This window comes from Drosophila grimshawi, unplaced genomic scaffold (assembly GCF_018153295.1).
Source record: "Drosophila grimshawi isolate 15287-2541.00 unplaced genomic scaffold, ASM1815329v1 contig_44, whole genome shotgun sequence".
Lineage (NCBI taxonomy): Eukaryota > Metazoa > Arthropoda > Insecta > Diptera > Drosophilidae > Drosophila > Drosophila grimshawi.
Window position 1 is genome coordinate 10748840 of NW_025063240.1, and position 27563 is coordinate 10776402.

The 27563-nt window shown below is 42.1% G+C and overlaps 2 protein-coding genes across 4 annotated transcripts; both read left to right on the forward strand.

Moving 5' to 3' along the window:
• Positions 1-623: 623 nt before the first annotated feature.
• On the forward strand, positions 624-26240 carry LOC6557986 (Down syndrome cell adhesion molecule-like protein Dscam2). Of its 3 annotated transcripts, none has more exons than XM_032742423.2 (21): positions 624-1547; positions 6018-6350; positions 6444-6605; positions 7404-7550; positions 7665-7782; positions 8953-9401; positions 9517-9661; positions 13482-13633; positions 15014-15286; positions 15858-16145; positions 20040-20159; positions 20248-20421; positions 20604-20754; positions 20818-21098; positions 21165-21653; positions 21712-23025; positions 23112-23399; positions 23469-23591; positions 23656-23816; positions 24329-24455; positions 25035-26240. In XM_032742423.2, the coding sequence occupies exons 1-21, from the start codon at positions 1499-1501 to the stop codon at positions 25868-25870; spliced, it is 6180 nt and encodes a 2059-aa protein (XP_032598314.1). In that variant the 5' UTR covers positions 624-1498; the 3' UTR covers positions 25871-26240. The 3 variants fall into 3 exon arrangements, with proteins under 3 accessions (XP_032598314.1, XP_032598317.1, XP_032598323.1); XM_032742426.2 differs by lacking the exon at positions 15858-16145 and adding an exon at positions 16738-17022; XM_032742432.2 differs by lacking the exon at positions 15858-16145 and adding an exon at positions 16738-17022 and having other exon boundaries at positions 24711-25085.
• On the forward strand, positions 25881-27435 carry LOC6558101 (uncharacterized protein DDB_G0283357). The gene is made up of 2 exons (XM_032743273.1): positions 25881-25928; positions 26203-27435. Exons 1-2 carry the CDS (start codon positions 25881-25883, stop codon positions 26686-26688), a joined length of 534 nt encoding a protein of 177 aa, XP_032599164.1. The 3' UTR covers positions 26689-27435.
• The last annotated feature ends 128 nt before the right edge of the window (positions 27436-27563 follow it).

A 27563-nucleotide genomic window follows, 5' to 3' on the forward strand; every position in this document is an offset into this window, starting at 1 on the left:
ACACGTTTTGGCTTATGTTTTATTTTTGTTGGCGTTGTCGCTGCCGTTGCGGCTGATGTTTCGTTGTTGTCCTTGGCGTACCTAATGTGTGTCAACGACAGGCAGCATTGTTGTTGAGGCTTTCCTTTTTTTCGTAATTTTTTTCCTTTTTTTTTCATCCGATTGTGATGCGGACTCTGATTCTGATGCTTTTTACGCATTCACGCGCCGCAATTGGCCAGCAGAACGTGGAGAATATAAAAACAAATTATATGGCGCATGCTTTTAGCCTAAGTAATTATCATTTTTTGGCAACCAGCAACATTTGGCAGCTATTTGCTATGGTTTTTTCTCACTCACTACACATAATTTCCCTTGATGCTCATTAGCCTCATCCTGTGCTGAAGCAGGAAAAATTTATGCGCAGGCCGCATTGCCTTAAGTGTGAAATGGTTTGCGTAATTCCAAGTAAGTTATGCAAATATATTACGAGTTCATAAATGTGCCCGCACATGTCCAGATTTATGAAAAGCTTTATTTAAATTTCACGCAGTTGAGTTTTGGAAATTGATTTTGGTACTTGTTATAATTTATTAATATATTTTTGTATTGTATTTTCAGAAGACCTTAATTCACGACTGGCATCAAATGGGAGCATAAAAAGCATCCCAAATAATTGAAACATTAAAGGGGACGCTCACCCATTGAGCAAGGCCTTCGCCCAATATTTCTAGCTAACTGGCTGACCGCCCAGTGTAAACACTGTGCACAGCTGTTTGGATCCCCACCTGCCATCCTCGACTCCTGGTTCGCCTCGTTGTCGTGCCTAACCACAGACAACAATGTGTGGGGCGCATGCGTCGAGATTGGTGCACCGCCAAGCGAAAACACCACAGCAGAAGTCAGTAGCCGAGCGGTGTTCAAGTCAGTTGCTTTTCGAGGCTCGTAGGATACGCACGGCTCTGGCGGTTGATAAAATGCGGGAACTGATTGTGAAGTGAATACAGTAACTGATTGCTGTGCTGTGAGTGCGAGCGGTTCGAGTGCGAGTTCAAGTGCCAGTTGTTTCGCGTCTGTGGTGAATAGGCGCCGCCGAAGAGCACACTAAAGAGAGTACAGCATCACAGAATTGCAGAATCGAAGAGCTTGACAGCCTTGCTAACGGAGCAGGCATCGCAGTAAATCTAAATCCTTGCACGCGTACAGTTGCCTGGACGGAAGTGCTGTGCGAGAGTGTGTGGGCGCGTTTCTGCCCGGAGTGTGCCGTATATCAAATCAAATCCATAACAACTAAGTTTACAAATAATCAGATTTAGAGCTAGCAATTAATTACATCAAAAACTGTGCCAAACATATAAAATTGCAAGCAAGTGTCTTAAATGTAGTGCAACACAATTCAAATCAAAATTGCTCAATAAATCAGTGCATTAACCCAAAAGGCTACTTTCATCCACCTAACAATATCAAAACAAAACAAACAAAACTCCAATCAAGAAATCAAAACAGAAATCCGGAAAGCATGTGGATTAGTAGCCGCCTTTTTGTGATTTGTTTGCTGCTCAGGTTTGGTAGGTGCAACTTGTTTTCCTTACTCTCTGTCTCTCCCTCTCTCTCTCTCTCCCTCTTTCTCTCTGTTTCCATCTCTCGCGCGCTCTTTCTTTTAGAAAATATAATTCTTAAGCCTTGCTACCGGCACGCGCCGCAAAGTATGCTTAGATTTTGGTGTTGCGTTCATGTGCGAATGCATGGCTGTGTGTGAGAATATGTTTTGGTATTCCCATCAACAGCTGTCGGCATATTTCCTGCTTCACGCCCTCCAAAACTTATTATGCTAAAAGGCGCTAAAGCTCATAAGGATTTTAGGGGATTTTTCGAGTTTTATGATGAATAGTAAAACTCAGCAAACTTATAAGCTTGTCATGTGTGTTTTCGGTATTACAGATAGCCTTCTTTAGTGTAGCACACTTATTGGGAGACCCTTAAACACAAAATATTTATAAATACAACTTAGTTTCGAAAGCCATCAGAAAGCCTTCGCAAAGTCTTCAAAAGCATTAGGATATAGTTTCGTGTCACCTTGCTCTACCATTTTAGCAAAAACTTCGCTAAAAGAGTTTAAAAGCAGCCTACATAAATACATAACTGTATATATGAATACAAATGGTTTATGGGAGGTGTTAATATAATTTATAGCTATGCATTTGCTCTGCGAACTAAGTGCAAATGATTTGGTTGCTTGATGATACAGCCAAGGCCATAAAATAACGGTCATAACAACAAAAACTAAGCCAGCAAACGCTCAAAATACGTTTACATAATATGAAATAGCCTTATGATAAAAACCTAGGCGTCAATTTATGCCACAAATTGTGGGTGTATGTGTGTGTGTATGTGTATGTATGCGTGTATAACAGACTAATGAAATGTGTCAAAAACAGAGTCAGAGCACTCGATCGAACTGACAGGTCCATCGAACTCTTCACATAAAGAGACACACACAGACATACAAAAATGGGAAAGAGCCTTTTTGGAAATTTGATATTTTCCAATTTTCATTGCCTGGCTGGCTGTTTGCATTTTATGATGGCTATGGCAATAACAACTGACGCACATACTTTTTCCCCGGAAAAAATGACTAAAATGCCATACAGATATTTCATATTCCAGAAACACATATACATTGAATGTTTTCGCACCCAAGCTGAGGTTGAACCAAATGAAAAATATGCAAATGAAATTGTTGCTCAACGTCTAAAGGGCTCTCACATTTTTAACGTTGTTATTTCATTTTCATGCGGATAAAAATATACATAAAATATAATGTGCTGCATGAAATCAGCACCAAGAACAACAGAAATTCGATTAACCCAACACAATCTAGCCCCAACACAAGAAGCGGATTGCCCTCGCAGTTTTGACAACAAAATTATGAAATATTTTTGTTGGCTTCAGATTGTGCTGTTGCGCTCTTTGATTGATTGTGTTTTAAATCCTTTGTGACAAACGCTTTAATTTGTTATAGGATTAATGAAGTACGCCGCCAACTTCAAGCCAAATGTGCCCCTAGGCAGAGGTCAGAGAAAGCACAGCTGGCTGTGTAATCTTATATAAAAAAATGGGTCTAGCACAAATAAATAAAAATTTTAATCCCATCTGCTTTCCATTTATAGGTGATATTTCAAATGATTAAAATATAGAAACAGTGATTGAAATAAAATCTTATATTTGTTTTTAAATATTACTTAAGCTATTTTTAAGACACATGTGAACATTTAGACATACGTGTTGAAGTGTTTTTTATATATTATTTATTTCTAAAAAAAGTTTACCACAAATGAAAAAATTATTGTTAGAGCATATTAGCTTCGTTTCAACTCTTGTCTGCCATCAAACCTACTTTAATTGTGACTTATATATATATATATGTATGTATAAATATATATTTTTTTCAAAACAATTTGCGCAACAAACATTTTCATATCCCGTTGCCTTTTTTTGGGGTTCGGCTTTCTTGCCTTTTGGGTTTGCTCTTGGTGGGTCGGTTTGTGTGCACTTCTACTTTAAATGGGCTTGGGGCCAGAAGAAGAGCTTATTTTATTCTTTCGAGTTGGTCCAGCATAGGTATGGAAAAAATCAAGTTATTTGCAATTATTATTACTGTTTCCGCTTTTTTTTTTTTTTTATTGTTCTTGCGCAATGCGCGTTGGCTTGTGAAAGCTTTAAGTTCTTTTAACTTTTGGCCTAGACAATATTGACTCGGCATACGCATTTCTGTGAGTGTGTAGGCGTGTGTAAGTTTGCTTTCTTAACACAACAAAAAATTTAATTTTCTGTTTTCGGGTTGAGTGCGCATAAGACACGGCTCATCATTTCCGGCATGGCCCCATTTTATCTGAGCACTTCCGATGCCTCGAGATTCGTTTAAAATGTTTGCTGTTTAGCTTTAATGCGAATTGGAAACTTATATTGTGTTAGTTTTCGAGCCATCTGCTTATGTGGCTGTGAGCAATGTTAGCCGGCCTTTATGTCTTGGCCATTATAGATATTACGTCTGTAGCATCATAAATACATGCTCACGTGCGAAGTCAGACAACGGCACTTAAAACACTCACTCTTCCAAAGCCAAAGAAATAATTCAAAAAAATGCCAAAAGGGCATAATCCAAAAAACGTCTGAGACGCCTTGCAAAGCAACCCCGCAATTCGCAAGTGGATGAGAAACACACATTCCAAATGAAAGCCAGTAGAAATCTGCTACAGAAAACGAGCGGAAATGCGAAGCAAAGCGTTGGCGGAGGAGGAAGGCAGCAATCGCGTCTGCATTTGCTGACTGTGCTGCTGAGGGAGTGCAACGAACTGGAGGGCAGTTTGACAGCCGGTTTAACTGGCAACAGTTTTGAAGCTTCTTGATATGCACCTGATTTTTAGGACTGACTTAGAAAAATGAATTTTTGCCCAGCAATCATAATGTCGTTTAAATAAGTGAATAATTATTTAGAGATTATTTTGAAAAGTTCACTTCTTAACGTATACATAAGTCAATATTAAAGCCGAAGTAAAACTAAAGCCGACTCTTTGTGGGCCACAGCAACTCCCAAATGTCCAGAAATGCTTTATGTTTTAGGGATGAAGTCCGCATAACTGAAAATGTTGCGCAGCTGAAAAAAGATATTCGCGTGAATGTTGAATTCATCAGTTGAGCCGCAGGCATAAGCCCAAGTCGAGGTGCTGAAAGCACAAGATGATGATGAGGATGGAAAAGTAGAAGATATGAAGCCGAGACAAAAACATAACCAGGAACAACGGAACATACGCACAGTAGCGCTCAGAGCGTAGACTTTTTGTTTTCACAGGAAAGAATAAAAAACCTACAAGTGGATGTGCACACACATACACACACACGCACACACACGGGCATAAATACACCCACACACACATGTGAGTGCGCTTTGAGGCACATGCTCGTAAAACATACCCTTTCTGCCCGAAAAAAATGAACCGAGTGCCAAGCGTACTCAAGACATACTTGCAATAATTTTATGGCCAGGCAGAGGCCTCATCCTGCCCACCGCCCCGAACAGCGGGAGCCATGAAATCAGCGGGGAAAAGCGACTTGAAACAGGCACGGGCAGGGACCAGAGAACAGAGAACAGAGACCAGAGACGAACAGAAAAACGAAACCAGAAAGAAGTAACATAAAAATCCATGATGCCAAGCATAAAACAAAAAGCGCCTGGCCAGGCACAAAAACAACAACAGAAGCAACAACAACAAAATATGTACAAAAGTAAAAAGAACAAAAACAACTCTAATTGCAGACACAATGAGTTGACGGTGCGGGGAAACCAGAGCGAGCGGGGAACGCTTTGGCGAAGTACGAGGTTCCTAGCTAGTACCAGGCTTGAACGAGTTGCAAGGATTTGCACAGCGCCGCAGGGACAGCCGCTTGGGTGGCACAGACAGCCCAAGCGCATTCATGTGGAATTTGAAGCGAAATGTCAATTTGAGAAATATATACCTACATATATATGTATACAATCATATATACATATATATAAATATGTATATATATATCTGTATATATAATATATATATGCACTAGTACGAGTCTGTGTGTCCATGTATAAAAAAGAAATCCAAGCCGAAGAGAAAAATGTTATTCTAATTTAAGATAAGGCAAAATCTGTTTGCAAAGCGGGACGAAAGTACAAAAGCACATTGAAATGGGCTTAAATGCAAATCTTTGCAGATGAAATATATGAAATTTAAGTGCTTATTAAAGTACTACAGCCTAAAAAAAACAAAAGCGCATTTCGGAAAATAAATGACGAATATACATATTGAAATACCATTTCATATGTGCTCTCTTTAATTTTTGGACTACTATGAATTTCCAATTGTATTCATTCTCGTTTCATATCAATTTGGAAATATTTTCTTGATTTGCTAAGAAATGCGAATATTTATTTCTTTATTTGGATTAATATAATTATTTGATACACTGCAACTTCTATAGCTATGTATTTTTTTCCGTTTCAGATGCAACCATTAGTGAACCCTTCGAAACACATTTGCGTGGTCCCGGCTTTGTCATGGAGCCGCCGGGTCGCGTTGAATTCTCCAATTCCTCCGGCGGCTGGCTGGATTGCTCTGCCTCTGGTAGTCCTCAGCCAACGATCGATTGGGTGCACGCGGATGGCACGGCGGTTACGGAAATTCATGGTGTGCGTCGCGTGCTCCGCAATGGCACACTTGTCCTGATGCCCTTCGCGGCGGCTGCCTATCATCAGGATATCCACAATACGATCTATCGCTGCATTGCCAGCAACTCTGTGGGTCGCATTGTGTCGCGCGATGTGCAAGTAAGGGCGGGTAAGTGTTTGCCGGCTGGCCATAAAGCATAATATATTGTATTTTTGTATATTTGTATATTTTTGTATTTTCATCTATTTTTTTTTGTGACAGTCGTGGCACAGGCCTACAAAGTGGATGTGGAGGTATTATCTGCCTCGCGCGGTTGCACCGCCATTTTGCGTTGTGTGGTGCCCACGTTTGTCAAGGAATTGGTACGAGTGGTCTCGTGGGTTCATGAACCCGCTATCTACATCTATCCCTCGCTGCAAGGCGGTAAGTAACTGTGGTACCGGGCGCGGTGTATGCTTACTTGCATTACAACGTCTATCTGTCTTACTGTCTGCATGTCTGCTGCTGACGTGGCAGTAGTAGCAGCAGCAGCAGCAGCAGCAGGAGCTCCAACTGGAGTCGCAGCCTCGGCACTCGACTGCATCCTTGTCCCTGTAGCGGCTTACCAAGCCAACAAAGTGCATTGTTTGTTTGCAGTATTTGCCTCACATGTTTGCCTGTTTAACTGCCATATATATACATTTATGTATATATATATAAATGTGCATGTGTGGGTGTATGTATATGAGTGTGTGTGTGTGTGTGTGCTGCCCTGTGCTTTGATGCATAATTAACATTGTCCTTTGGCAATTTGAGAAGCGCTTATATTTCGCCTTAACCCTGCTGCCAACTAAGCTCCACTGATAAGTAGAAAAGCCTTTGGCAAGCGCTTCAAGGTGAATTATGTCTTAAAGATTTATTAATGCTGCATTTTAATAGGCATTTATTGTGAATGTATATTTAAGTCCAGAGCTAAAGTTATTTAACTACTTTTTTCTTGTAGGTTTTCATATTTTCATAAATATTAATATCAGGCCACACTTGAAATAAACTCGATTTTATTTGTAAAATATGAATATTTACCTCTTTAATGCTTTAATGCCTGCTTATGATAAGAAATTGTGTTCCAAATATTAACTAAATTGTAGAGTTCGTCTTCCCGAAGGAAATTACTGCACATCCACGAAAAAATGTTTAATGATGGATAACTTTGGAATAACTATCTGCTTTCATCCTTCACAGATGGCAAATTCCATTTACTGCCAACTGGTGAGCTGCTCATTCACAATCTGCAGGAGAGCGATGAGTCTCAATCCTTCCGATGTCGCAGCATGCATCGCCTGACCCGCCAGGTTGTTGTCAGCTCGCCAACACGATTGCGTATTAACTGTGAGTGACCCAATCACATAAACTGACTGCTAAGACACACATTCACATCCCCACACACGAAATTACACACACTCACACAGCAACACTAACCAATGTCAATCTCTACTCATACAGCACATCGCGGCATCATATCGCCGAGCGTTGTGGAGCACACATCTCATGTGCAGGTCTCCCAGGATGAGGGCGCGGTGCTGTTGTGCGTGGCGCAGGGTTGCCCTTCGCCCGAATACAGGTGGGTACGGTGCACGATGTAGCGTGTAAGTGCGGGGTGCAGGAAGTAAAATCGATTGCACTCCCAGCCACATAGACACATAACAGGTGAAACTTTTGACGTTGACAGTACTGCGTTCGTCGCTGCCATTGTGTGAGTTAATTGGAACATACACATATACACATCTACACACATACACACATGCATATATACTTACATGTCATATTTGCGAGCGTTTAGGGTTGCCAAGCCTCTAAATAGTATACAGCAGGTGTTGCTTGTTCATTAATTGTGTGAAGTGTATCGGGACAGTTACTAAGTATGGACCACTAACTAAAATATGAAATTAGTTCGTTGCCTAACTTAAAGTTCGTCTATTAAGTCTCTCCTACATGATTTGCTAATGTCGATAGCGGTGCGTATGTGTAATGTGTGTGTTTGTATTGTGTGCGGGCATTAAAGACAATGGCATAGGTAATGATGTGTGTAGTCGTTAAGCTGTCATGGAGGTAGCCTTTTGGTAGATGTAGCACATGTGTGTACACATAATTAAGCTTTGATAAGCAAACAAGTAATAAAAAACTTTTGCAGTGTAGCGGGATGAGTTGTGAAGGTAGCGGGTACAGATATCAGAGATACAATGCCAGACTGTAAACGCGAAACAAAAGAATCTCTGAGGGAAGCCAGACAACTGCCATATAGATGGATAGAGCAGCTGAGCAGCGAGTATAAAAAAAGCTGTTGCCATTTCATAATTAATAAAGCTGAGAGTCTGTCTGGCAGACAGTGGACGGAGACATTGGCAAATGAGCCAACCGTGAGGATTAATGCAGCATTGAACAAAGCGAGCGAAGGTGGTAGGAGTGGGCTAGATGTGCAAATGGGCTCTGTATTAAACTAAAATAGTTAGACCTTGAACTGGTTTTTGCTATGAACATATTTTATATCTTTCAAATTATTCAAAATGAAAGAAAACATTTATCTCTTAACTGGAAATTAGAATGACCATAGTTATAGAACTGCAATTATTATATTGACTGTTATTGAGACAATCTATTTTCTTCCGAGTTTTATTATCGTTCTACTACCTACGAGAAAGGCACGAATGGGGATATTTATAAAATATGCAACCAAATATCTGCATTCCCAATCGTATGTCTAAATTAACAAAATACAATATACTTTTTATAGCTGGTACACTCAGAATGGTGGTGGCCCGTTGCCCGTTCTAAGCGGACCACGGGTGCGACTCCTTGGTCCGATACTGGCTATTGAGGCTGTGACTGGCGAAGATTCCGGCGTCTACAAGTGTACAGCCAGCAATGTGGGTGGTGAGGCCAGTGCCGAATTGCGACTCACGGTGGCCACACCCATCCAGGTGGAAATCTCGCCAAATGTGCTCAGCGTGCATATGGGCGGCACAGCCGAGTTTCGATGTCTAGTGACCAGCAATGGTAGCCCCGTGGGCATGCAGAATATCCTGTGGTACAAGGACGGTCGGCAACTGCCCTCATCCGGCCGCATCGAGGATACGTTGGTGGTGCCGCGCGTGAGCCGTGAGAATCGCGGCATGTATCAGTGTGTGGTGCGGCGGCCCGAGGGTGATACATTTCAGGCCACTGCAGAGCTTCAGCTTGGCGGTAAGTAGGATTGACCAAAAAAAAAAAGTATAAAAAAAATAGAAAATAGAGGATACGCCAAGTAATTGCAGCTAAAATATTTATATGTACATCCGCAACCATTTTGTCCTTTCAGATGCTCCACCCGTGCTTCTATATAGCTTCATTGAGCAAACGCTGCAGCCTGGACCAGCTGTGAGTCTGAAATGCTCCGCAGCTGGCAATCCAACTCCTCAAATTTCATGGACATTGGACGGATTTCCGTTGCCATCAAACGGAAGGTAATTGAACTTGTTGAAAACGGGCTCTGCATGCGCAGTTAGCGGTGCAGTGCGGCATAATGTAGGGTGTGGGGCCTATGCAGGCAATGGCAACACTGCGGGCGGCACTATATAAAAAAAAAAAACATTGCGACGGAGACTGCATTTATTGCGCTCGTTGTGTATATTTTTTTCCTTCCTTTTTTTTTTTGCATTTGGCTTTCAAAACATTGCACGTATAGAAAGTGGCTGCCGACTGGAGCGCCTACCGAGTGGGCGGCTCGGCGCCGGCTTCAGCGTTCATTCACTCTCCTCAGGGGTAGGCGCTGTCACAGTCACAGTCACAGCCGCAGGCATATTCTAAAGACTTGGTGTCTGGCCAAGGTTCTGACTTTGCCTTTCTATTTGTTAATTAAGACTTGGCTACCATTTGTTTGCCTTACGCATTTAATTACATCTTTAGCGTGGCCATCAGAGGCAACTGGCAACAGGCAACTGTAAAGAGGCAACTGCTTATTAAATTCTTGGTGGCACTTTAATGACATTGACATTTGCATTTGACAGTCAAGCTCTGCAACTAGCTGACTTGTTTGGCACAAACAAATAAAATGCAACAGCAGATCGATTGATTGGCAACCTTAGTTGGTCTACTCCCTTTCGCTCTCCACACTCTGTCTACTGCTGACGATGGCTTTGGCTTTGATGATGCTGCTTTCACATTGTCGTTGGCATTTCATTTGATTTTTACTGCTTTTCATTCTCGGTTTTTTCTCACTCGCCCCTCGGTCTGTACTTCATTTGCAGTTTGTTGGCAGCTGCCACTAATTGTTTGAGTTACGTCTGTAATGATTTGCAAGTCAAAGTTGGTCCGTTGACTGTTGACTTCTGTTGTTGATTAAAAAATAGCTCTAGTTCTTTTTATTAACATTGACGTTAGCTGTCATTTAGTTTGCTCTGTTTGCAGACCAATAAAAAATCTTGACAGAGTTTTTAGCAACTGACTTCATTTTATTGTTCGTCTCTAGTGTTGCAGCTGTTTAGATTTTCTGCTGTATTTTAATTAAAACGTATGCAATATGCTGACCAGAGGGCAAATTGGTGAATAAATAAATAAATATAGTCCACTATAACATACCCTGTAACTTAGATAGATCGCATATACAATGTTGTCTTATCAAATAAATATTTATTTTGCATTTGACAAGAGCTCCTGCTTCAGCTAAATGTGTATAAAATGCAGCACAAAGAATTTAAATTGGATAAGTGAACAGTACAGAGATGTTAAGGTGGTCATAAGATCGTCGTGAATTTATTTTAGCCAAGTGGTTGTCCCGCTTTTTCTTGTGCTTTGTTTGAATATGCTTCAACAGTTTTGAGAAAAGTTTGGCTGACCACAAGGCGCAAATTGATTGCAAGTGTTTTCGTGTGGCATGTGCCAGAATTTTGTCAAAACTTGCAGATATTTACCCTAATCGCCGGTGGCTTTAATTTAAAAGTTATTTGAGCAACACAATTTTGACACATAATGCCGTTAGGCACTATCCTGTCGCACAGGAGGAGTGAGCGGAGTTGGCAACCTAATTTTGCTTGTACTCCGCATTGCTGCATAAATTTCGTTGCTAACGTTGCTTGTTGTTATTGCCGAGTTTTAAGTGGTTTACATTATTCGGTTTAAAGGTAAATCAACTTGGTAACTGTATTTATTTAATACACGCGCAGACAGCCACCCAGACATGCAGACAGCCGGGTAAACAGGCTGACAGACAGACAGACAGACAGACCGACAGACTGGCAAGCAGCCAGGCAGGCAGGCAGACAGGCAGTCGGGCAATATTGAGGCTCAGCGAGGAACTGGAGCTGGAGCAGATGCCTTGGGGCGGAAATTAAATGATTGCGCGCACGAGGTAACGCAACACTCAAACGCTCATTTTACGCCATTTGGAAAAGTTTGTCTGCGGCATGTGGGAAGTGGCAAGTGGCAAATGGCAACATCGCAGGCGGAGCCACTTGCTCAGGGTGCCTGCCTTGCTATTCACACGTGTGTGCCTCATGCGTTTGTCTACAACTGCAGGCGTTCTGCAAGAAGTGTGTTTAAGTTTAGATTAAATAATTCAGCGTTAAGTGTGGCCCAAATGGAAAGTTGTACGAAAACTACAGCATGCATTTTAATATTTAGGATAGGATTTATTCTGATCTTATCAGTTAACTTAATTGAAACGATACGAGATGTGAGCTTATTTGGTTTTATATATAATATTTAGATCTCAATTCGCATAGCCAAGCTGAAATTCTATTCATACAAATTGAAATGAAATTAGTTTCTCGACAATGTTTTCATGTATTCACAGAATTTAAGTTTTAGCCAAATCATTTTTAGTCCAAATTAAGGCACCAACCACCAACCACCAGCCCACATACGCAGTCTTGCACAACAATCACCTAAAACAGCACACAAAAGCCGCGCCAACTATTAGGTTTATATTGTTGCAACCAAAGCGTTTTATGCCACAGGCAACCCTTTGCCCTTTGCCCCCTGGCCCGATTTGTAGAATTCTCCACACACCCACAAATACTCGCGTTGAAAGTTTTGCAATGGTGTTTAAGCTGTAAGCCACTGCATAGTACGATGATGCGGTAGAACTCTCGTCCTGCCATGTGAGGATGTGTGGAACTTTATTGCAATTTTGTCCCAGCATTGTTTCAATGCGCTCAAGTGTTGCAGTTAGCATCCATGTCCATGGCTGAGTATTTGTACATGTTTATATACACACATATACATATGGGTTGAGCAGCTTCATTTTCATTTAACTGCAGTTGTTGTTCTTAACAAGCGTCGCTCAGCTTATGGGGCACTTCATAAAGTTCCAACCGCCAGTCGCCATTTCTTTTTTTGGTTGACTTGGCCACTTTCTGGGCAAATCAGCGTCCAGGAAACTGCACTCACACGCAGTGTACGTCAAACTAATGCATTCATAAGCCTCACCAAGGCAGCTACAAAACTTAATTAGAATCGTAATTACTTGCCGGCTGTAACTCTAATGCCAATTGAAATGTTGCGAGTGCCTCGCCCACAAACTAATGAGCCGGTTGCTGAGATGCCCCGTTTAACAATGAGACGCCGCAAAGCCGCTTGTGTGTTGTCACAATGGGCTCCATATATAAACATACATACAAACGTGTGGGTGTTTTGTGCCACATGGCGTATGCGTAACATTGTTTGCTGTAATTAATGTCTATGCCAATAAGACGCTAAACAGACGGCAGGCAAACAAACCGACTTAATGTCAGTTTGAGCGCTCATAAAATCCTTTTTTCATTATTTCCCAAGCATGGTATGTTAAAGAGAAGCGGCCGCATTAAGTGGAACTCGTATTTGATGGCGCTTTCGCTGCTGCTTATGGGCGTGGCACATGACATTGAAAGCTGTGGTGAAACTATGCTAAGCTTGGCAGCTCGACAGAACGACAGAACGACAGCTTGACAGACAAACAGCCTTCATTACTGCTAAATAATGCAATGTTACTTATGAGCCGTGTTATGTCGAAAACAAATGAAGCCCACAGCCAAAGGATTTGGGTCATGCTGCATATGAGATGCGCCTTGTTGAGTACAAGTACACGAATGTACATGCACAAATACATATATGCATATGTAGTTGCATGTAGTTGCTCGTTAATGCCCCTGGCCTGAGCGTTTAAATATGCAACAAAAAAAAAACAAAAAAACAAGCAGTTCTAAAATGCATATCGCAATGCGCATACGACGCGTCTGCCATACAAATACATTCTATATTAATGTGTGGTTTATGGTATTTTGATGTATTTCTTTTCTCTCTTTACAGATTTATGATCGGACAATACATCACCGTGCATGGAGATGTAATTAGTCATGTTAACATAAGCCACGTCATGGTCGAGGATGGCGGTGAATATTCCTGCATAGCCGAGAATCGTGCGGGTCGTGTGGAGCATGCGGCCCGCTTGAATATTTATGGTATGTGCCACATTCGCAAAACACACACAACTACAGCATATTTTTACCCATGTGTATGCGTGTGTGTGTGTATGTGTGTGTGTGTGTGTGTGTGTGTGTGTTCTTGTGTGTATGTAGACAGCTACTTTACACATGCACTTAAACGTTTTTCAGTTCTCTGAGTTTTATTTTATGTTTTTGTTTTTTTGTTTTTTTTTTGGCTATTTTGCGTTGCCTACTTCTGCTCGATTTTGCTTTACAACGTTTTCTTTTCTATGTTTTGACTGCTTCGTCCTCTTTTTCTCTCCTTGTCTATCTTTGTCTTTGACTGCAGTTTGCTTTGCAGCTCTAAAGTGTTGTTCAAGGCACAAGCACAAGCACACACACACACACATCCACACGTACGGTGGTAGCTGCGGGGCTTTGTGAACCTCTTCTACCTTTTTTTTTTTCAAGAAATCAAATATTTTTGTGTCGCCGGGCAAACAAAATGGCGTTGCCAGGCGCAGTGTAACACAAACAAAACGACAGCAGTGGCAAAATAAAGGACTGCTCCATGTTTGCTCCCAACGTTTGCGCTGAAAGTTAAAATAAACAGAAAAGCACACCAGCTCGTAACTACACTTTAGAAAATTAGTATCGTTTGATAAATGATATCACATTTAATGTTAGATTGGCAAATACTTAGTTGATGAACTATAAGTATCTTGTTTTTCTAGCAACATTTTTATCGTGTGCAAAATAATGAATATTTGTTAGAGTATTAGACAATAGTAATGTCGATGTTATACACTGGCATTCTTTTTAGATAAGTACTGTTGATTTGCAAGACCAAATCATATTTATTTCGACTGCTGCTGAAGCTTAAAAAAGTGCAGTGTCGTTGGTTTCGTTTAAAGCTATGCATTGTCGCTGATTACGCGACTTTGTGATAGCTGTGATTACAAAAATCTCACTCCACCCAGACAGCGACACCAAAGCTCTCACGTATGACATGCTCAAATTATGCATATTCCGCAGAAATTCACAAAACCAAGCACAACATCAACAACAACAGCAACAACAGCAACAACAACAACAATATCAACAACAACGATAACTGAGAAGACTGTGCACGTTGGTGTTGCCGAGCAGCATTTGCTGCATTATTTCCTTCCGCATTTTGGAGAGGCACAACGAAAAGTGTTTCGGCGGCATTGCACAGACTCTCGGGTTCTGTCGACTGTCAGGATATGCATATTACATTGTGCGCTGTTTCCTGCCCGGCTTGGCAGGCTCTGTGTGTGTTTGTTCTTGTGCTTGTTGTTTGCCTTACATTTTGGCTGCATTATTAAATAAGCAGGGTGTGCACACATCTTTTAAGCATATACATTGGCCAACCGTTTGCTTGAACTCCTGCAGGTCTGCCCTATATACGCCTCATACCGAAGGTGACCGCCGTCTCTGGTGAGACATTGAATCTGAAATGCCCAGTGGCCGGCTATCCCATCGAGGAGATACATTGGGAGCGCGGCGGACGCGAGCTGCCAGATGATATACGACAGCGTGTGCAGCCGGATGGCTCTCTAACCATCAGTCCGGTGCAGAAGCATACGGATTCCGGTGTCTACACGTGCTGGGCTCGTAACAAACAGGGTCATAGCGCCAGACGCAGTGGCGAGGTGACGGTCATAGGTTAGTATATATTTGTAGAGTGCCAACTGTCGGCCATTTGGCCAGTTTCCTTCACAGCTTTGACGACGGCAAGGGACACTTACAAGCAACAATAAAACAACAGCAACGAATGATGCCAAGTGAAAATTACATTTTAATTATTAACAGCAAACTAAGTAGATCGTATGGCTCTTTAAGTTTTTCCTTTTGCTTTTGCTTTTAATTTAGCTGTGTACTCTGCATTTGCTTATCCTGTAATTAAATATGCGCAATAATCTAAGCTTAAAAGTTTGTAAATTAAAAATACAAACCAAAGTGGAAAGGAGTCCGCGTCAGCAAAGGCAGCCAGCGACCTTTTTTTGTTTTATTATTTCATTTCACTTAATGAATTCGCGTGCTAATGAAGCGCGACGTTGATTAAATTTTCATAATTTGTAACCCTTTTTTTGGGGTTTTTTTTTCATCGTTGCGCATTAGCAAAGCGGTGAAGTGGGCCACAATAATTTTCTTGTTATTCCTCTGATTGTTGGCTCAGCACAGGCTGTTCGTTCGGTTTTCTTATTTATGTTTGCCTTGACAAAACCACTTGCAGTGCCACCGCGTCTGAGTCCTTTTCAAACATCCATACTACAACTGAACATGGGCGATCGCGCCTCACTCACCTGCTCCGTGGTCAAGGGTGACCTGCCGTTGACCATCAATTGGCGCAAGGACGGTCGCCCCATCGATCCCACGCAGCACATGTCCGTCAAACAGGTGGATCAGTATAATAAAATTCTGGTCATTGACAATCTGGGCAGCGATCACACGGGTAACTATTCGTGTGTGGTGCGAAACTCGGCGGCGGAGGTGGAGAACTCACAAGCGCTCTTGGTTAATGGTAAAGAAATGAGTTGTAAATACTCGTTTATACCGCATATCTTATATCATATACAATATAAATATCCTCTTTAGTTTAAAGTAGTTGCGTTTTTTCGTATGCACCATGTTCAATGTAATCAACAAAAAAAACAAAAAACAAACAAAATATATCACTATCAAATCGTCAAACGAAATTTCACTTGTCCTGCAAATATCCATGTATACCTGTTAAATATGTTGAGAAAACCGATATTTAGTTAATCCATATAGTTAATGAATATATCATATAATTTTCTAAATCACTTTCACTTCAACTTTTGGAATGTTTGTACAATTAAGTAAAATACTATTTCGTAGAGTTTAACAGTCTTTTAACAAAACTGCGAAGGTTTAGTTGTACATATATGTATGTATGTATGTATGTGAAAGCTAATTCAATTAGGAAACAAACAGCAATCCGCAAACAGCAGCTCGGCGTGGGAAGAACATCATCAAAATCAACATCAACGATAACAACGACAACGACAACGGTTACAAGCTGCAAGGCTGCAAGCTGCTGGCTGTTGCAATTACAGTTCTTAACGTTTCTGGTTGCTCTTTCCTATTTACAGTACCGCCGATCATAGAACCGTTCGCCTTTCAGGATGGCCTGGCCGAGGGTATGCGCACGCGCACCGTTTGTGGTGTTTCCCGCGGCGATGCTCCATTGAAGCTGATCTGGCTCAAGGATGGTGAGCCGCTGCCCGATCTGCTGGGTGCCAATGTCACCATGCTAGATCAGTATAGCTCGCTGTTGAGCATTCCCTCGCTATCGGCCACGCATTCCGGGGAATATACGTGCGTGGCCAAGAATCCGGCCGCTGAGATCAAGTATACCGCTCTGTTGCAGGTCAAAGGTAGCGTACTAGGTTACAATCCAGCAATTTCACACAAAAACACAAAAACCCAAAACAAATCTAAACTCATACATATATGTATTACCAATTCACACCAAACACAGACTTTACTAAACTGATTGCCCCTCAAAAATAATTTTTGCTTTCTCGCTGATGTATTCAAGAAAAGCGCTTCTTAATGGTTTTGAGTTTTTAATTTTTTCGTTTTATTTCGGAGAAATAAACTTTTTGATGCTTGTAATGTGTCCTACAAGCGAAACCGTAACTGAACGTTGCCCCACTCTTGCTTTTAGCAAATGGTGCTTTCTTTGTTGTTTTCACTCTGCGAAAGCACAAAACAAAATGAAAACTAAAACTTATAACAAAGCCATAATTAAATCAATTGCCCTGCTTTTAAAACCCATGAACTTATTTATACGAATCCTTATACCCTTAAGTCGCTTTGGCACGCTGTGGGTTTTTTTGACAACAGTTTCACCAGGTAAACTTATAAACTGCACTGCTTCTTTATCGCTTTTTAACCAAAACCTCAACAATCGTACACATAATTAAGAATCTACATCATTATAAAAAGAAAAATAATATATATACATATATGAATATTTTAATAATTTGCTGATCTAATTTTAGCCGCTTTATACTTGAAAACTGACTACAAAAACTATGGCTGGCCGTAGTTGAAATGCGCTTTTCGCAAGTTTAAACCGATTACAAAATTGAAAAAAAAAGCGATTTGATACAAAAACGCATCGCTTAAGCTGCAACTCACAATTTTGACAAATTCAAGAGTCAAATAAGCTTAAGAATTTCAAACTCGGAAAAGCGCACAGAATTCCCAATTAGCTGTAATTATAATTTATATAAAGTCTCATCCATTAATTAAAGAACATAAGCTGACTTAAGATTAATTTGCTTTTCGCTTACTCCTTTTGTTGCTATCTCAACGGTTGTGTATAATATACAATGCATAAATATTTTTGTTCCCTTTTTTGTTACTGCCATTTTTTGACTTGCAGCTTCAAAACTTAGCGCACAACGGCTGCTGTTTGCCCACTCCCCTCCAAAAAAAATCGCTATCTACGTATAAAAATAAAAAATAAAACTAAATGGCCAAGCCTTAGCTATAAATGTGATGTGCTAATTAACAATAATAAACTAAATAAAAGAAAAAGAAGAAAGAGCTATAAATCCACTGAAGACGCGCTGCTTATGCTTCAATTTGGTTTTGGGCTTTAGTTAATTGCTTACACTATGCTATGCTCTGTACAAAACTATGTGTGTGTGTGAGTGTGTGTGTGTGTGTGTGTGAGGCGATTTCTCTACCCCTGCTTGTGTGTGAGTTTGGTCATTTTTGTGCAGCTGACAAAATGCATAAGCGTATTTTTTTGCAGAGCCAAAATGAGAAACGAAAGCAAATTACAAAAAAAAAAGAAATATAAATATAAATTTAAAGCTTCGCAGTATTTGCTAATGTAGCTGAGAATGAATGTTTCATAGTTATGGCATGTTGTGGCAGCAGCAGAATATGCTGCACGTTTGTTTCGTTCGCTTTTGATTTAGCATGCAACTCAACAGTAACTGTACATAAATTGCCTCCTCTTTTTTTTTGTGCCAGCTGCCACCCGCATGCGCATTGTGCTAGTAAAATGAATTTTAATTTAATTTATTTATGATTTGCTTGCTCTTTGCTCTGTTTTTTTTTTTTTTTTTAGCGCAAATGTTTGTAAAATTGTTTTTACCAAAATTTCGCCAGGATCAAAGCTCAATTTACCGTACCATCGTTCAAATAAATAATAAATGCTCAGTTTAGATATTTATTTATTCATTATACTTATATGTATGGCGAAACGAGATAAAAACCTTTTTTTCGAACACATGTGTGCATTAATTTAATTTAATTAATTTTTAATACCCCATTACCCAGGCTGCTGTTGTGTGCAAAGATTTTTTTCCAACTAGTCGCTATTAACCAACGCGCTGTCGTATATCCAAACCTGCTTTATAAATAACATAAGAGAAGCAATCCATATAAAACCGCTAAATGCTTTTTAATTAATGCCGTTCATTTTCAATTTTTATACATAAACATAAAACATTTTTTTTTTTTTTTATTATTGCCTGACAAACAAAAGGCGGCATATTTATGGAATGGCCAAGTAAATAATTATTGGCCCCATAAATTATTGAAATCCAATTTTGCGCTGCAATGCTTTCTGCTCGGGGCGTGGCACAGACATTTTTAAACTAATTGTTTAAAGCCTGTTTGGGATTTGTTTTTGTATAATACATATCGTTTATTTTCAGCTGCGTTCATAACAATAAAACTCATATAATCATAATACATACGAAACAATTATGCATTTAAGTTGCAATTTAATTTTAGTGCAAATATTTTTAATTCGCCTTGGCATGCCTTTGTATTTTAATTTATGCGCCGACGAGAGGCAATTTAAATAAATTTGTTGAACAACAAATACCAAAAAAACAGCGAGGCGCAGAGCGTGGGCAGAAATTTAACAACAACTGAAAACAAGAAGAAAAATTCTATAATAAAAAGTAATTTAAATATGCCTGTAAAAATCCTTGCACAACAACCGCCAACTTTAATCAATTTTCCCCACGGATTTTATGAAAAATCAAAATCCGTTCTAAAAGCATCAATTTTTGAACTTTTTTTTTTCGATTTTGACTAAGTTGCATAAATACTTTTTGTTGAATTTTTAAGCAAAAAGCAAAACAACATATTACCAAAAAAGATATAAAATTCCAAACTGTATATTAGTTGAACTTTTTCTATATGCTACAAACCTTTCTATTACTCTCAACAAAAATTCCTATCTGTCTCTCTCTATCTCTCTCTCTCTCTCTCTATATATATCTCTTGCTATTTTGTTCTCTATACATTATAACCTTTCAGTATGTCTTAGAGACTTTTTATTTCAATCATTTGTTAATAGATATTTTCACTTATCCGATTGCAATCTGACCATTTTCCATGTTACATATACGTCCCACAGTTCCGCCACGTTGGATTGTGGAACCTGCCGACGCGAATGTGGAGCGCAACCGTCACATAATGTTGCATTGTCAGGCGCAGGGAGTGCCCACGCCCAGCATTGTATGGAAAAAGGCTACAGGTTAGATATACTAAAGAAAATTTCAAATTTCAGCAATTATATCCCTTCTTTTTTTTTCTTAATTCCTTTGTTTTGCTTCCCTTAACAGGCAGTAAATCTGGCGAGTACGAAGAGGTTCGGGAACGTCCCTTCACAAAGTTGCTTGGGAATGGCTCGATGTTGCTGCAGCATGTGAAGGAGGATCGTGAGGGGTTCTATTTGTGTCAGGCGAACAATGGCATTGGCACGGGCATAGGAAAGGTCATACAGCTGAAAGTGAACTGTAAGTATCGTAAGGCGATTGGGGATGGGATGCCAAATGGAACGTGGCAATTTGGTTAATTGCAGCGCTATCACCTAGCGGGATTGCAATTGTGTTGCCTCTATAGATGCTGATGCTGCTGTTGCTGATGATGCTGCTGCTGCTGGCATAATTAAAATGTGAATTATTGTAATGTTTTGCAGCCTCGCCATACTTCTCATCCACGTCGCGCTCAGTAACCGTTAAAAAGGGCGACACAGCGCTGCTGCAGTGCGCCGTCAGCGGCGACAAGCCGATTAATATTGTGTGGATGCGTTCGGGCAAGAATACACTGAATCCGTCGACCAATTACAAGTGAGTGCACTGAATCGAAACTAATGCAATGACTTTGCCAATCCCAATCTCAATCCCCATCAGAATATCTGTTAAGCAGGAGGCCACCCCAGATGGCGTTTCAGCGGAGCTGCAGATACGCACAGTGGATGCCAGCGACAGTGGTCCCTATTTTTGTCGTGCCAGCAATCTTTATGGCAATGATCAGCAGCTGGTGCAGCTGCAAGTGCAAGAGCCGCCACAGCCACCCAGTGTTTTGGAGGCGACCATGATAAGCAGTCGCTCGGTGAACCTTAAGTGGCAACCTAAGGCTCTCAGCACAGGCGATGTGTCCAAGTACATTGTGGAATATCGCGAGGCAGATCGTAAGTCGAGTGTTGGCAAACTGACAAACAGACATTATGTTCGGGCTTTACTCAATCTCGTTTCAGCCGTTCTCTTTATCGATCAGTGGCAGCACTTGGAAGTCAAAGATCCGCCCAGCTTTAATGCGCTGATTGAGAATCTGAAGCCAGCGACGCGCTATGCTTTCAGAGTAATAGCCGAAGGCAATGCAGGACGCAGTGCACCAAGTCAGGAGCTGATTGTGCGCACGGAACCACAACGACCCGCTGGACCACCTTTGAATCTTTCTGCACGTCCACTCTCATCCACGGAGCTGCTGATCAGTTGGGTGGCGCCGCTGCCAGAGCTGCGACATGGCGATATACAGGGCTACAATGTGGGCTATAAGCTGGCCAGTTCAAGCAACACTGCCTACAATTTCACCTCCGTTTCGGGCGATGGCGAGGGCGGCAATGGGGAGTTGTTGCTCAGCGGACTCTCCAAGTTTGCGCGCTACAATATTGTGGTGCAGGCCTTCAATCAAGTGGGCCCCGGTCCGCTCTCAGAGCCAACAGCAGCGCAGACCATGGAGGATGGTTAGCAAATGAGTCTCTCAGTTTATCCTCTGCAGCTCTAAATTTACTTTCCTTTCAGTGCCCAGTCGGCCGCCGGAGGATGTTCGATGTGCTGCGTTGACGTCCCAATCGCTACAAGTGTCTTGGCAGCCACCGCCAATTTATCATACAAACGGTTTGCTGCAGGGCTACAAACTGGTCTTTGAGCCCATCATTGATGACATAGTGCCCAATAAAGATGAGGTGGAATCGCGAAAGACAACCGCATTGACCACTGTACTCACTGGACTCCGCAAGTACACCAATTACAGCATTCAAGTGCTGGCACACACACGCATGGGTGATGGCGCTATTTCGAAGCCGCTCTTCTGCCACACCGAGGAGGATGTGCCCGAGGCGCCGTCTGATATCAAAGTGGTTGTCAGTTCGCCGCAATCACTCTTTGTCTCCTGGCAGTCACCGATCGAGCCCAACGGCGTCGTTACCAAGTACAGCCTCTATACGCGCGTCGTTAATGGACGCGAGGAGCTGAAAAATGAGAAGCGCAGCCTGCCATCACAGCAAACCTACTACGAGGCCAAGAATCTGCATCCCCACATGGAGTATCAGTTCTGGGTGACGGCATCAACGCGTGTGGGTGAGGGTAAAAGCTCACGCGTTGCCTCACAAATAACTACGAATCGTGTGCCGGCAAGAATTATTTCTTTTGGTGGTGGTGTGGTGCGGCCTTGGCGCTCCACAGTCACGTTGCCCTGCACGGCTGTGGGCAAACCCAAGCGAGAGTGGTTCAAAGCAGATGTCGCACTGCGTCAGGGCATGCATAACTCACAGCTGCTGGATACCGGCGACTTGATCCTTTCCAGTCTGCAACTGACCGACAGCGGCAACTACAGCTGCCAGGTGGATAATGGCATCGGCACGGATCGTCTGACGCACATGCTGCTCGTACAGGTGCCACCCTCAGCCCCAGTTCTGTATGTGACAAGCGCCACATCGAGCAGCATTTTGATGCACTGGAAGTGCGGCTTCACTGGAAATGCTCCTATCACTGGTTACACTCTGTTTTATCGCCGCGCCACTGGCAACACGGATGAGATGCAGCTCTCCCGGCACGCCTCTAGTCATGAGCTGAAGGGCCTCGTCTGCGGCAGCACCTATCAGATACACTTGAATGCCCACAACAAAGTCGGCAGCTCCCCAGCCAGCATTATGCTCCATGTGCGCACACAAGGACAGGCGCCAGGCATGCCAGCATCGACCAGTTTGCTGGCACCCAACTCCACGTCGGTGTTGCTGCGTCTGCACACCTGGCCGGACAATGGTTGTCCCCTGATGTACTTTGTGCTGCAGTACCGTGCGGTGACAGATGATCCCGACAGGGAATGGATTCTGGGTGAGTTTAGAAGCTGAGTTTAGTTGATTGATAATTGAAAATGATTACTTCAATCAATAAAAATCAAATCACTTTCATCATCTCAGTTTCGAATGCTCTGAAGCCGCAACGACGCGTGGTCATCTCCAATCTGCAATCATCGACGCTCTACCAGATGCGCATGGAGGCACACAATGTTGCTGGTGTTTCGCAGGCGGAGTTCAGTTTTGTGACACTCACCAAAGATGGTGATCCACCACCGCCGGAGATTGTGCAGCGTGGTCAACGGGGACCAAGTGTGTTCTATGGCAACGTTAATCTTCTCGTACCCAGCATTGCTGCTGTCTCCGGCATGATATGCACCATAGCCTTGGTTGTCATCTGCTATCGTCACAGTAAGTTTGACTGAGTGTGAAGTTTATTTGTTTACTAATTGTGTGAGTGTCTTGCGTGCTTTATTGCAGAACAAAGCAATCATATACAAAAGGAATCGCTTGAGAATCGCGCCAACTCTGAAGCGGCACAGCGTGAACGATATTATGCCACAATACATAAGGTTTCCATGCAGAACAATGACAAAATTCCGGGTAAGCGTCTGCTCAATCATAATGATCACAATGAGTTCCATCTAAGCCTGGGGCTATTTCGCAGAAACCTCTGAGGACATCTCACCGTATGCCACCTTCCAATTGTCGGAGGCGGGTAATATGTCACAGCCGCATCATGGCGGTCCAGCCAATACGCTGCTGCACTCGTTTATGTACCATGAGAGGGCTCTGGCCGAGGGCTGCTCCTCGCCACCACCAGCTGCGGTATTAAAACCAACCACCACCCATCACCACCATCACCACAACCAACGTCCACAAAAGACAATTCATAATTATTATCAGACCTCACCGTTTCATAATATCGTGCGTTTGTTTATTCATTTCTTTGATTTTAGATCTCTCTCTGTCTCTCTCTCTTGCTCTATGTCTCTCTCTCTCTCCTATTCTCGTTGTCCCCTTCTCTCGGCAGGGGGAGAGATTAGTCATACAATTAGTGTGTATTTTTCTATAGACTACTATAAGTACTACGTGCTTTTTATGTTATTTCTGTGCTCGTGTCTTTCGTTCATCTAAGTTCCCTTAAGTGCAATGCCGTACATCATTCGGGCATTGAGCGAAGCGCTCTGCCTCGTGCCACCTGTCAATTTTGAGTTTTCCTATTGTTTTTTCATTTGAAAGCGTTTACCATCCCCAGGCGCTTATGTAGTCGCTAGTCACTAGTCGCTCTGGTGCAGAAGGACTATCCCAACTAATGTCATTGTTTGTTTTATGCACAGTCCAAGAATCGACGTCGTCACTCGCGCAAGACCGAACCGGAGAGTGAGGAATCCGAATCGGATCAGGATCAATTGACTTCCAGTCGCACCGAGTCTTCCAATCAGCATGAGGGCAAGATCAAGCACAGTAAGTCGTTATCCATTGCTCCCGGTTTCAGCATCTGGAAGATATCGGTTAATACGGTCATTCCAAATTGAAGATAAGATAAGGATATGCAAATTTGAAATCTCTTGAACAGATCCAACAACAGACCTTTTAATTGTGACACTTCCAGGTGTGAGAAGATTGTTTACCTGCAACTGCCTACAGCTCTTAGTTGGGCTATCAAATGGAGTAATCTACTCGCACTTTCTCACTTTTTTGCGTTATTTTACTTTCCAGACTCAGACTCTAGACTAATTCAACATTTTCCAAATCACAACATATCGATAACTTATCTGTAGTAGATCAAGGAAACTGTGCATCAACTTTTGCCACGCAATGCTCTTGACTTTTATAGGCATACATATATATTATATATTTGACCAGTGAACTGAACTGAAGACTAAACTAAAACTAGAACGAATATTGTAAAGTGCGAAAGTTAGTCTTAAGTTAGCTATAAGTTGATATGTTGCCCCATGCCCACATGCCAAATCTCTATTTTTCCCGTATTTTCTTTCTTTCTTTCTTTCCAAAACTGTTAATGCTGTTACTGCGAAGCAGGCATCATCTACCATGGAGCACAATCAAGCACATCCTCCGATCTGTCACCAATGTCCGAACAAAAATCATTGCCACGACGCGGTCGCTCCAGGTATCATCATCAGCAATATCAGTTTTCCACCAATACAACACCGCGTCATCACAATAGCAACAAAAGCAACAACAACATTACCACAAACACGTCCACAAATACAAATACAGCCACATCGGCAACAAATTCGAGCAAAATTCTATCGCCACGCAACGGTGTTGGTGGCAATTTGAAATCCATATCGAGCACATTCAAATCACAAGACTCCATACAATGCCATATACCCACATTGGTTAAATCGCCATCAATAAGCACACAACAACAGAAACAGTTCCACAAACAACAGCAGCAGCAACATCAACAACAACAACAACATCAACAACAACAGCAATCACAGTCTAACAATATTACTAAGCCCAGTCAGAACCCCAATCAGACCCAATGCAGTAGCAGTAGTTTGAAGCAACAGCAACCACTACTGATCCAGCCCAAGCTCCATCAGCTCGAGCCGACGCCGACAACGACAATGCATGTTAACAACGGCCAGGAGCTGTTGGGCTTGGATGGAGGCGTTAGTACATTAGCATCTGTTGTGCCCGTCACTTGCATGCCACCCTCCTCACAGTTTCGACCCATACCACACAAGTCCATAATGCCCGCGCATGAGTCACACCTCAATCACCACAACCATCATCAGCAAAATCATCATCAGGGCGGTGTCCCTGGCACCGCTCTGCTTAACCCGTCGACGGCTCTGCTGTCCTCAAAGTTCTTTACGGCACCAACGCTGCCGCTGCCCAAATAGGATACGGCCAATGGGGGGAGTGAATACACAGGCGGTGCAGGTGGTGCTGATAGCAGCAGTAGCTTCAATAACGGCTATAACAGCGGCGACATTTCGTGCACCTATATGGATCCCATAGATCACACATGAGACTTGGCGTATGGTGAGGTGTGTGGTCCTGAGGGCGCCCATTAAACAGCAGCCACCACCAGCCACCAGCCACCAGCCACAAGTTGCCAACTGCCAACTAGAACCACCACTTGACACACAACTTGAACACAACTAAGTCTCTCTCTCTCTCTCTTAAATACTGAATGCTTGAGTGTGGTTGCCAGCCAAAAACAAAACTATAGTATGAAACAACTCTGGATACTCTTCTTCCCCTTCCATTCAAAACAATTATATCAAACAAATCATGCAGAGCTGGCATCCTGCGCACGCTGCATCCGCTGCAGCTGCAGGCCGAGTGCACCGCTGGTGCCTTCCATCATGGCGAGCGCGATGCTGGCGAGCACATCGAGCTGGCCGAGGTTGAGTGCGATGTGGATACGATCAAGAAGCTAAAGCTGGGACAGCGCTCGTCGCTTTGGTCGCGACCAAATTCCACCACATCCCAGTTGCAGCAGGAGCATCAGCAGCAGCAGCAGCAACAGCAACAACAACAGCAGCAGCAGCAACAACGTCAGCAGCAAGCACCACATAAGAGAGCGCATTCAAAGTCACCGCAGCCGCAACAACAGCAGCCACTACAACAACAACAACAACGACCCCAACAACATTCACCCGCTCCAGGCCAGAAATTGCTTAGCGAGAAATCGGATTATTCGATATCAGTGTGAGACATTGGTAAGATCTGATCAAAGCCCGATCAACAGTTAGGATGAGGTCAGACCAAAAGCAGACGATAGCAGTAAATCGAATTCAAATTGGGCGGCCACTCGTCAATTCTAGATTGTCGAATGCCATTTAGGTAAACAAACAAACAAACAGTTGAGCCGTTTTAGTACCTACATTTTTGTAATGCCAACACTTCAGCTCCTCCCGATATAACCGATCCACGCCGCCTCCGCCCTGACCCCATAACCAGCTTGACAACATACCCAAAACAAAACAAAAAACAAAGAAAAAAATCTGAAATGCGAAATAAAAACCCAAACACAATGGAATACTTTCGGACAATCAAAATCAAAATTATTTTGCACAACCATCCATTGAACACATCCCATTTGTTACTCTCCATTCCCGAATATTTACAATATAACGCTCATATAACCGTATATGCATATACATATATATATATATAAATTAAATAGGTAATTATTACGATTACGATGCATGTTATACGGCATGCACCCAGAACCCAGGTCAGTTATCGAACTTCCAGATACAAATTTTTTGTATATACGTACAATATATACGCTAACTTATACCTACTACTAACCTAGGGTTAAGTACTTACGACTAACTAAGTAACTCGAACTACTAACTCGAATACTATTGAATACTAACGACGCATCGCATCGTATATCGGATAAAGCGTATTAACTCGTACTACTTATAATCGAACTGTTTTCGTATGTAGAAAGGTTGTATGTAAGTATTTTGTATTTTGTATTTGTTTTTTTTTTTGTATTATTATTGTGGTTTCGGTCAACAATTTCTTTTATATATGTATACATATATGTACTCGTACTGACACTTGAGTTACGGCTAA

Excerpts from the sequence above, each read along its gene's own strand:
- LOC6557986 (XM_032742423.2), top strand. The coding sequence starts at position 1,499 with ATGTGGATTAGTAGCCGCCTTTTTGTGATTTGTTTGCTGCTCAGGTTT. Across the intron at positions 7,551-7,664 it reads AACACGATTGCGTATTAACT|CACATCGCGGCATCATATCG; the intron begins GTGAGTGACCCA and ends CTACTCATACAG. Across the intron at positions 9,662-13,481 it reads CCGTTGCCATCAAACGGAAG|ATTTATGATCGGACAATACA; the intron begins GTAATTGAACTT and ends CTCTCTTTACAG.
- LOC6558101 (XM_032743273.1), top strand. The coding sequence starts at position 25,881 with ATGGGGGGAGTGAATACACAGGCGGTGCAGGTGGTGCTGATAGCAGCA. Across the intron at positions 25,929-26,202 it reads AGGTGGTGCTGATAGCAGCA|TATGAAACAACTCTGGATAC; the intron begins GTAGCTTCAATA and ends ACAAAACTATAG.